We start from the raw sequence: 9,818 nt of genomic DNA on the forward strand, positions 1-9,818 counted from the left end.
GGGGGGTTACTGATGGTCGAACCGGAGGAACGTGCTGACAGCTCTGGATGGCCTTGAGGTGCACGTTGGCCTGGAACAACTCTGCCAGGCTCGCAGCTCTGTTTCTTTGTAGAAAAACAGCCTTTGTTGCCACTGTTGGCAGTAAGTCAATCGCATGTATTAAGCTACCACGCAACGCTGGCCAGTCATCGATAGCCCTAAATGAGTGCATGTGGTGGCTTTGGGCTTCCTTTTGATCAGGTTGAGATTTTAATGGATTTTTCTACGCCTCAGACAGACGAGGCTGGGGGTTGGGGGGGGGGGGGGGGGGGGGGGGGCAGCCTGGGCCCGGCCCGGCCCGGGGCAGACTGCATGCAGCCGGTGGGGGTCACTTGAACCCTGTGGTTGCAGAGCGGAGTGCTGAGACACAAAGAGCCAGCGCTGCGCTCACAAGTGTTCGACGGCGGGGAGAGTCAGGAAGTCTGGCGACTGTAAACCCCACCCGACCAAATCCCCCCCCCCCCTCCTCCTCCTCCCTTCCCCCCACCACACACACACACACACACACACACACACACACTCCAAGCGGGTACTTCGGCTCACAAACCTGTACTACTACATTTTCCATTCATCCTCTGCAGGCTTGTATTAAATATAACCGCTCGATGTGAAACGTGACCTTAAACCTAATTTAAATCCAGTCATATTTACGGAGGCTACATTGTTTATCCAAATGTTAACAAAAGTGTCCTCCCACCACCAACAAAACACAGAAATAACTGAAGAAAATGACAAATCTGTTCTGTAGTAGTGTAGTATTCCTTCAATGTGTTTTAACACCGGAGAAAATGTGTTTATTTAAAATGATCAGATTAGAATTATTTCTATCATTATATATACTCTTTAGCTAGAAGAAGAACAACTGATTGGCTCTTTAAACCTAAAACCAAACGTTAACTCGAAAATCATACACCAGTTTCACATTTTTATTGTTGTTTGAAAGTTTCTGTGTTGGTTTACTGTTGACCTCAAATGGAGGTCACACACAGAATCACAGACACGTTCCTCATGTAGAAAGAAGCATCTTTAGGTCTGTACTCGTTGGCTCCGTTTTTAAAGAATCGTTTAGGTTTTCGGTCGCAAAATGTTTTCTAACTTCGAGCGCTCTAACAAATTGTAACTTTTTGAAGACCAGAGAGAGCGTACAACACAACACCACACACTTTGTCCCAGGTGTGATGGTGCAAACTGTATTCTGACACCATAATGAATACCCCATAAATATATATTTTATATATATATTCACAGCAGTTTTTAGTGCATCATGAAAAACGTATTTGCAAAGAGTTATATTGTACTGTCAACAATAATATAACAATTCTACTCCCAAAACATAGTCAATTGACATAATTTTCACTTTAGGGTGTATTAAAATGATGCAATTTGCCAATTAGATTCCATATCTTCAGTTATTCACTGTATACCGGTCATACAACTACGTTATCTTGTCAAACTCAATTCCTGATTATCACCATTTTCAAAGGGCTGCTGCTGCTGGGACGATATGATAAATATCGCATCTATAATGGTGCCGTCAATAATTACACCGATAAGCCCTGAAATTACATGCATGTTCTCTGTTAAATGTCAGGAAACACTTCAGCGTAACAGGACATCGTTGTGTCCATTTCTTTCCTCTCTTAGCTTCTGCATTTTAGACGCGACACACTGGACAGCAACTCCTCTCCCTTGTGAGAATGAGAGATTCCGTCCAACCTCCACGTGCATTGCAAAAGGTGGACCGGAATCTGGTGGAGTAAAGCAGGGATCTGCGGGCAGACCAAGTGGTTGAGTGAACAGGTTAACAGCGGCGGGGCCTTGAATGGCTGTGACAGGGAGAAAGCCGGGAGAGGCTCCATCACTGAAAGGGGAAGTGACCCGGAAACGGTGTGTGTAAGTGCAGCTTGCTGGGCCTTTTAGGAAAGAAAATGTCTGACGCAAGTCCACCCTAAAAACACATTTCTCTTGGGGTTTTTTTTCCCTCGCTTTCTGCGGAGATGGGTCACCCGGCAGAGACAAGCGGTGGGGAGGATCTTATATGTTCATCACAACAAAAACTCTAAAATATAAAACACAAGAGCTTCTTGTTGCTTGAGCAGTATTGGAATGTAAATGCCGCTGCACAAATATAATATTGTATTCATTTGTCAACAATCTGTTACAATTGTAGCCTTTGTCTTTGGTTATTTCTGTTTTTCAACTGGCATTTTTCAACCATTTGTCACTTCTTTGTTTAGAATGAGTAGTTCTACTACATTGGCCACATGTTTTTTTGTTTATTAAAACATTTGACTATATTGTGTTTATCAATAAAGTCCTGCATTATTCTTGGATATTCTTTTCCTTTGCTTGTTTTGCCAAAAAAGCATCTGAGAAGCTCACCAGAAACTTCACACTGCTTAAGGATCTGAAAAGATTATATTACATGTGGATGTCAAAACCATTCGCTCTCGCAGTATTAAAGTGCTGCCACAAAAATGTTCTCCTCACTTTTCTGCTTTAATACTTCAAACTGTATTTGGTAAATGTGATTATGCACATTCTTATGCACGTCGTATTAGTTTACTGTACATATATTGGATTTAAGTTGAAGACAGATTGTGGAATACATTTCAGAATAGCAAATGCTCTCTTCTCTTATAAATCATTCTGAATGAAGTTATGGTTTCAAGCCGAAAGTATAAAGATTATGTTTTTCAATAGATGGATCAGCTAAAAGGGATCATTTTGTTAAAAAGAGGGTGATTCAGTTCTGTAGAGTTTATATAATTGGCTGAGGTTAATATTTGCACGAATACATCACTGATTAATTACTACTAAGTATGTTTCTCGGGTTTTTACATTTTATGAGATTTTGTACGTAGAACTAAGGTACATTTTGCACATTTCTAAAAACCTAATATGCATATTGAGTTACTTAGCAGATTTTCTTTTCTTTTCTTTATCAATTAAATAAAAACGTATTAATTAAATTAAAGTACACAAACCACCAGCTTTAAGTGATGCACAATGGTTGCAATCCAAAATTCTGAAATGTATATAATGCTAATTTTTTTGTAACCTACTTCAGTGGGATTTTGAATGCATGACTTTAATTGGCAACAGAGTATTTCTTTCTAATCTAGCTTTTGCTACTTGTACTCAAGTAAAATACCACAATTACCACCGTAAGATATCCGCGAGCTACCACTGTCAAATAATGCGTGTGTTACAAAATGAACACGTATTATTTCAAAACGTTGTTCGATAGAAAGGAAATCATTGTAATGTTGTTTTGCTCCACCTCGGTGCCGTTAGCTGCACGTGCAAATACAAGCGTGTCAGGTGTTAAAAAAGAACGGATTAACCCCAATTTTGCCACTTCAGAGGAAACCCCTTAACTTTAACTTGTTCACACTTAAAATGACTCAAACTGTCTTAGATTGTTTTACGCTGCACCGGTTTTACATGAAAATATCTGAAATGTAATGAAACACAAGGAATACTTGTGTTGGGAGGTTGTTTTTTCTTTTGTCCCAATATATTACTCAGCTTCAGGCAACAGCTAAAATTGCAAATATTACACTTTTATTGCAAAATTCATAATGAAATTTGTTACTGTGTCCACAGTCATATGAAATGTCGCGTGAAATCCAACGGGCATTTAATAACAGTGATAACAATAATAATAATAATAATAATAATAATAATAAGGCCATATAAATAGAAACGAATTGTTGCTTCAGAAAACCGTATTTTAAAGTTGAACACCGGGAGAAACAAGGTGAGTGACGTGGAGTCACAAAGTTGATGCAGAGATAACGTACATTCGTTCAGATCACATGACACACGCACATTTGTCTAATTTTAAACTTTCTATTGGAATACCTCAAGCATCATCATCATAATAATAATAATCTAATAACAATAATGATAATAATAATAATAATAATAATAATGATGATACAAAAAGTGGCACATGCATGTCTTGGACTAGTTGATATGTTGAGTTTGGACTTGGAAATACTTTTATTAAGTAAATACATTTTTTTTTTAAAGTCATCAAAAGGGGGAAACGCGTATGTCCGACTGTCCACACACTGTCATCTGATCCCAAGCAAAGGAAATCCTCAGTCTGCATCAAACAGGCCAAAATATTTGCCGGTGTTGGAGAAGTAGATGTAAGGCGCAGCGGTCGCAGTCGGGTACACGACGGGGAAAGGCATCGGTAACAAACATCCGCCCAGCAGGCTGCTGTCTTTGTAAAAAGTCGGTAATTGCACATTGTCCGCCGCCTCCGAGAGGTGCTCGCCGGTCAGTGGCCCCTCCATGTCCGTGGACAACTGTCTCTTCAGCTTGTTGCGACGGTTCTGAAACCAGATCTTCACCTGCGTCTCGGTGAGCTGCAGGGAGCCGGCGAGACACGCTCTCTCCGAGCTGCTCAGATACCTCTTCATGTCAAACGTGGCCTCCAGCTGAAAGATCTGTCTCTTTGAGAAGATGGTGCGCGTTTTCTTCTTAACCGTGGCCTTGGATTCCGCCCGGGGCCGCTCGGACGCGTCCTCGGCCGTGTGCGCACTTTGCGCACCGGGACAGGAGCCGTCGGTCAGCAGCGGTGTGTTTTCGCCGCAGTCGGCGCGCTGGACTCTGGGCTTCTTTTGCGCTGTGAATGAAGCGACAATACCGCTTTAGCGCCGTTTTTTTAAGGTGCACATTAATTGCAACATAGACTTTTGGTCCGCGCCCGCCTCGAACTGTGTGTATCTATCATGCATTAGCCCCAAAATAGGATTTCCCTATGTTTTGTTTTACAATTCCCAGTTACCTGTCTCGTCTGACCCGCTGCCATCCCTGCTCCGGACGTCCCACGCCTCGTCGTAGCGCGCCTGTACGTCCCCCTTACATCCAGCGTCCCTCTGCGCCTTGGACCCGTCCCGGTCCCCGCCGCGCTGCTTCAGGTTGAGGATGTGGTCGATGGTGAAGGTGAGAGAAGCGCTCCGCGTCGGCGCGTCCTCTTTGCTCATGTTCCCGGGCATCTCATCTGCTCCTCCGAGATCCCCGAAACACCGACGTCTGCTCCGGACGCTCCGAGCACCATCGCTGCGCGGCTGCGACTGTGCCCGCGCGCGAGGGAAGGAGCGGGGCGCGACGCACACCCCGCGACCCGGAAGACTGCGGTTTTAGCGGCTTTTGATTGGAGCAGGGTCGCGGGGGGGCCCGATGAGGGCGGGACGCAAATGTGTGCGTCTGGCTGCCATATTGTAGCTTTAAAGCACTTACGATGCTGTCATCGAGGCTGCTGCCCGCTGGCTTCGTGCACCACGCTGGGCAGATGTGAGGCGTTTGCAGGGTCCGTTTGACTAAGACTAAAGTTAACACTGTGGGTTTGCTTGATATACAACTTTATGGTTTTGTTCACGCTGCACTTTTGAGTCTTTGGAGTCATGATATATGACCACTTAGGGTCATCGTTTTCCCAAAGTGAAGCTCTCTGAAGTTTACTCCCAGACTGTTCTTATGAAACTTTCTACTCTCTTAATTCCAACATATGGTTGTGTATTGGCTAAATGTATTTGCCACCAAGGACAGAAAACACATCAAATGCTGCTGGTACAAACCCACCTAACTGCATCTATTTTATTCATTTGTGAACATATCAGTGTACAAAAGTATTGTACACAAAACTGTGTCAAAGAATATTGCGTATGCACCATGCATGCTCACAAACGTGACCACAACTTTTTTATAAATTTGTAATTTTATATCTGTTTATAATATTACCAGTGTAAAAAAGATTCAAAGCTGTGTTTGTATACCTTTATTTGTAAACATGTGAGAGAAATCTGCATTAGACCTGGAATAAAGATATAAAGCAAACAAAAAAACATAGAAAATGGAAATGTGGTTCCTGAGTTTATTGTAACACACAGTCTAATTTGTTTTGCAGTTATTGTTATTTTCTCATTCATTGTTTTTACCTTCCCCAATCTTAAATTGTTGGTCTGATATACAAGTACTGATTTACAGTCTTGTAACTGTAGGCTTGACCTCCTACATGTGGGTCATCAGTACGTTGCGTGTGAAAAAGAATCAAACACATAAAACAGGTGTTAAGTGGTGTGAAATATGCTCCAGATAGGACAAAGGTTGTTGACGCATGGGGGGTCTTAAACATGTCCACTTCTTTATTTTGCACTAAAATCTCAAAATCACTTAATATAATTTGCGACACAACCCTAGGGAAAGCCAGTCTTGTTTAAAGGGTTAAAGCAGCCGGTCAAAGATCACGATGGTTGATTACTTCTCGAAAACCTAAACAAAGGATGAATTGACTCGGATGCCGTCTGACTTGAAACTGAACGAGAACCGACATTTTTGCAACATGTGTCCAAAGAGCAACGAGTATTGTTCCCTCCACCCTCAAAGTCACACCAGTCCGGTCATCTGCGGCGATAGGAACGACACGGGGTAGGCGAAGTGGGAAGTCAATGGGTAGTTGATGGCGTTGGATGGGTAGTTGATGGCGTTGGAGAAGCCTACCATCGTCGACGACGTCGCGCGGGGCAGGCCGCTCATCGCCCCGGGCGCCGCCACGTTCTCGCGATACAACACGGGAACCCGGACCGCCCTCCGGGCCCCGAAGGGCACGCCGGCGGTGCTGCCGGACTCCGCGTCCGCGGCGATCTGCCTCTTCCACTTGTTCCTGCGGTTCTGAAACCAGATCTTCACCTGGGTCTCGGTGAGCTGAAGCGAAGCGGCCAGGCCCGCTCGCTCCGAGCTGCTCAGGTAGCGCTTCAGGTCGAAAGTGGACTCCAGCTGGAACACCTGACTCCGGCTGAACACGGTGCGGGTCTTCTTCTTCCGAGCCACTTTCGTGTCAGCTGTGGAGGAGGGCGGGAGAGGTTAAAGTAACTGGGATTGGTGACAACTCCTGAAACAGTGCAGTTTATATCAGTAGGTCTTTATTGTGTTAAGACAAGTGGCGTATTGATGCAAGAACTCTTGTGGACATCTGGACAACACATGCTGTCAAGAAAAATAATGAAACCGTACCAAAGCCAAAAGTTAGCAACACAAACAACTCAATAGCGCGGTCTGACAGCGCGCATGCGTAGTGTCCTCGCGCTAAAAGCGCAGCTATGGGCGGACTCCTTTTTCCAGGTGAACTGTGGCCTCACCTGTGTCGCAGCTGTAAGATGAGTGCGCGTCGTCCTCCTCTCTGTCGTCAGTCAAACTATCATCCCCCTTCTCCGCCGGCCCGTCGATGTCTTCCCGTCCCACTGGAGTCGGGGAATCCCGGTCGCTGGTTGAGAGACGCTCCGTTTGTTCCTCTTTGCACGGTAGACCTGTGAGGAAGATTGAGGGAAAAAAAGAAAACGCATCGACAAATCACTTTTTAGGCCTAGTTTCGCACGTGTACAAAGGCGAAACGCCATTGGACATCTTTCCCGCCCTTGCTGTCTTCTTACAGATTATAAATATACTACAGCGTGAAATCTCCAATGCTGGTCAACCTGGAACATCAGTACGACATAGTTGCCAAAAACAGGCTGAAAACGTGAGAGTTTGGGGGGTTTCACGCGGTGCAAGGACATCGAAACGTGTTCAGCATCATGTCCTCTCGTTGCCTTATCATGAACCAGCGAGATGTTTGCATATAGTATGTGTGTTTTGTAAGGAGGATAAATGCTGCAGCCTCACATGACCCAGAATATGCGTCTCAACGTATTTACTGGTTCGGTGGCGTCAGGTGGTGAATATCATTTTTTGCAAAACCAGTTTGTACGCGCCGCTCAACCCTCCGCAGGAGCAGATCATCTCGAACCAGCAGACGGAATGGGAGCAATACTTCTCACGACATCTGTATCCCCGTGCTCTGTATCACCAGATGGGGACAGGCCGATCACTGACTGACAGGTGCCACTCACTTCTCCGAGTGCCGCACACCAAGTTCGGGGATGTCCCGCTCCGGTCCGGCGCCTCCCCGCCGCGCGCGCGTTCTGTCCGCTGCCCCGGAGAGGTCACCGGGCTGTGGCTCTCCACGCGCTCCTCGGACGGATCCCCGCTGTGCGCGATGCGCAGCAGATTCTCGATGTAAAAAGAGGAGCCTCTCGGCGGAGGACGCAGCTTCGATCTGGGCGCCTTGGCGTCGAGCATGTTTACTTCGGCGGTCCGTTCCCAGGCAGCTTTCACTTTAAATCAAAAATTCAAAAAAAATAATAAATATGCCAGATAGGGATTTTTCTTTTTTACGAAATCCTCGCCGGGAATGCGTCTTGTTGCTTCCAGGCGGGAGTGTCCTGCGCTCCGCGTGGAACCATCGCGCAGCAGCGAGAGCTCTGCTGAGATCCGGAGCGGTATTTCGTTCAGAAGCGACGCGGAATATTACTCCAGAAACTCCCCCCCCCCCCCCCCCCCCCCCCCCGCACAACAACACGAGACTGTCTCGCTCTTCTCAGACTCCTCGTGCACGCGGTGTGATATGGTCTCGCCTTGAGGGATGCTAGAGATCCAGTATTTAGGTCAATTAGGGAGCAAAGCAACGCAGGGATGCGGCGTTGTCCTCGGGGCTGGAGACGGAGGACGCTTCATGGAGAATGGCACAGTACCGCCTATTGGTCAAAACATGCACGCTGAGGATTTTCACTCTGTAAATCTCTTTTTCTCAGTCTGTGCTTTTCTTAAAAACATTATTTAAATGTGTGTGCACGCAATGCAATACGCATTAATATGAACCGTATTCACAAACGAACGGTTTTTTTTATCTTGAAAGTACTTTGACCATTTATATCACTTTTTAAAACTTTGTCAAAACAAAGTGACAATAAGAAAAAAAAAACAATTCATTAAAATAACTATAAATTATTATTATTATATGTACGATTACAGAGATGTTAAAACGAATGTCTTATAGCTGATAATGGTTCTTCTTTAGAACGAGTTACACGCCAAAATGGTTTTAATTGGTAATGGTTTAAAAGGTCTACAAATCTGCTGTGATGTGGTCTAATATCTTTTTTTTATTTATTTGAATTAATTTGTGTGTGTGTGTGTGTGTGTGATTTTTTTGCCAAAAGACAATAAAAAATAAAGTCACTTTCCTTCAGAACCTATTAATATGAAATACTGCACTTAACATTTCACATTTGTGAACTATATGACTCGTCTTAAACTCTCTGTAAAAAAAATAATATATATATAAAATAATTTCATTTTTATGTCCAAGTTTTTTGTTTTCAAACACGTAACAAACCCCCGTGTGGGGCACAGAGCAAAGCGGCCTCATGCAGAACACTGTCTCACTTTCACGCCGATTGGCGGGTCTGCGACAGAGATCCGCCAAAAAAAGCCAAATGTAGCTCATCCATAAAGAGAACATCTCTTTTTCTGTCTCTAACAGAACCTGCGCCACCTTAAATGTCCGTAGATGGAGAGCCAGTGTGCTGCAGCTTAACGTGAGTTGATTAATGCTGAAGGTGGAGAATGTTTAGTCAGTGGAGTAAAACACCACCGCCTTTGGAGTTGTAATAGGATTGAGACACTATGAAAAGCTTACTTTCATCCGTAAGTAGCCTTGAACAAATGCGCAGGACATTCCAGGCTGCAGGTCTTTTTCAGACACGTTGATTCGACCCAAAATATAACAAAATGTTTTCTGATGCTTTTTCTCTTCTTTTTGCACAAGAAAACATCAAGAGACGCGAGCTAGAGAATCCCCAACGTTCACTTTTGGGGGATTTCGGGGTGACTGGAGGCAGAGAACAACAAACCGCTTGTTTTCTCACAGGAGTTAGTGACAC

General features: G+C 44.6%; 2 protein-coding genes across 2 annotated transcripts; both read right to left on the bottom strand.

Moving 5' to 3' along the window:
- Positions 1–3,589: 3,589 nt before the first annotated feature.
- Positions 3,590–5,180, bottom strand: LOC120822576 (homeobox protein HMX3). Its single transcript, XM_040182355.2, has 2 exons — positions 4,844–5,180; positions 3,590–4,681 (listed from the first exon to the last, which is right to left on the bottom strand). Exons 1-2 carry the CDS (start codon positions 5,052–5,054, stop codon positions 4,149–4,151), a joined length of 744 nt encoding a protein of 247 aa, XP_040038289.2. The 5' UTR covers positions 5,055–5,180; the 3' UTR covers positions 3,590–4,148.
- A 641-nt stretch (positions 5,181–5,821) lies between these two features.
- On the bottom strand, positions 5,822–8,610 carry LOC120821420 (homeobox protein HMX1). The gene is made up of 3 exons (XM_040179920.2): positions 7,947–8,610; positions 7,197–7,364; positions 5,822–6,899 (listed from the first exon to the last, which is right to left on the bottom strand). Exons 1-3 carry the CDS (start codon positions 8,173–8,175, stop codon positions 6,445–6,447), a joined length of 852 nt encoding a protein of 283 aa, XP_040035854.2. The 5' UTR covers positions 8,176–8,610; the 3' UTR covers positions 5,822–6,444.
- Positions 8,611–9,818: the final 1,208 nt, after the last annotated feature.

The sequence above is a fragment of the Gasterosteus aculeatus genome, chromosome 7, assembly GCF_964276395.1.
Source record: "Gasterosteus aculeatus chromosome 7, fGasAcu3.hap1.1, whole genome shotgun sequence".
Lineage (NCBI taxonomy): Eukaryota > Metazoa > Chordata > Actinopteri > Perciformes > Gasterosteidae > Gasterosteus > Gasterosteus aculeatus.

What these genes read in the sequence shown, in the direction of transcription:
- LOC120822576 (XM_040182355.2), bottom strand. Translation starts at nt 5,054, where the DNA reads ATGCCCGGGAACATGAGCAAAGAGGACGCGCCGACGCGGAGCGCTTCT. An exon ending in CAGCGGGTCAGACGAGACAG is followed by an intron (nt 4,682 to 4,843) that starts GTAACTGGGAAT and finishes CTTCATTCACAG; the next exon opens with CGCAAAAGAAGCCCAGAGTC.
- LOC120821420 (XM_040179920.2), bottom strand. Translation starts at nt 8,175, where the DNA reads ATGCTCGACGCCAAGGCGCCCAGATCGAAGCTGCGTCCTCCGCCGAGA. An exon ending in GGTGTGCGGCACTCGGAGAA is followed by an intron (nt 7,365 to 7,946) that starts GTGAGTGGCACC and finishes TCTTCCTCACAG; the next exon opens with GTCTACCGTGCAAAGAGGAA. An exon ending in ATCTTACAGCTGCGACACAG is followed by an intron (nt 6,900 to 7,196) that starts GTGAGGCCACAG and finishes CCTCCTCCACAG; the next exon opens with CTGACACGAAAGTGGCTCGG.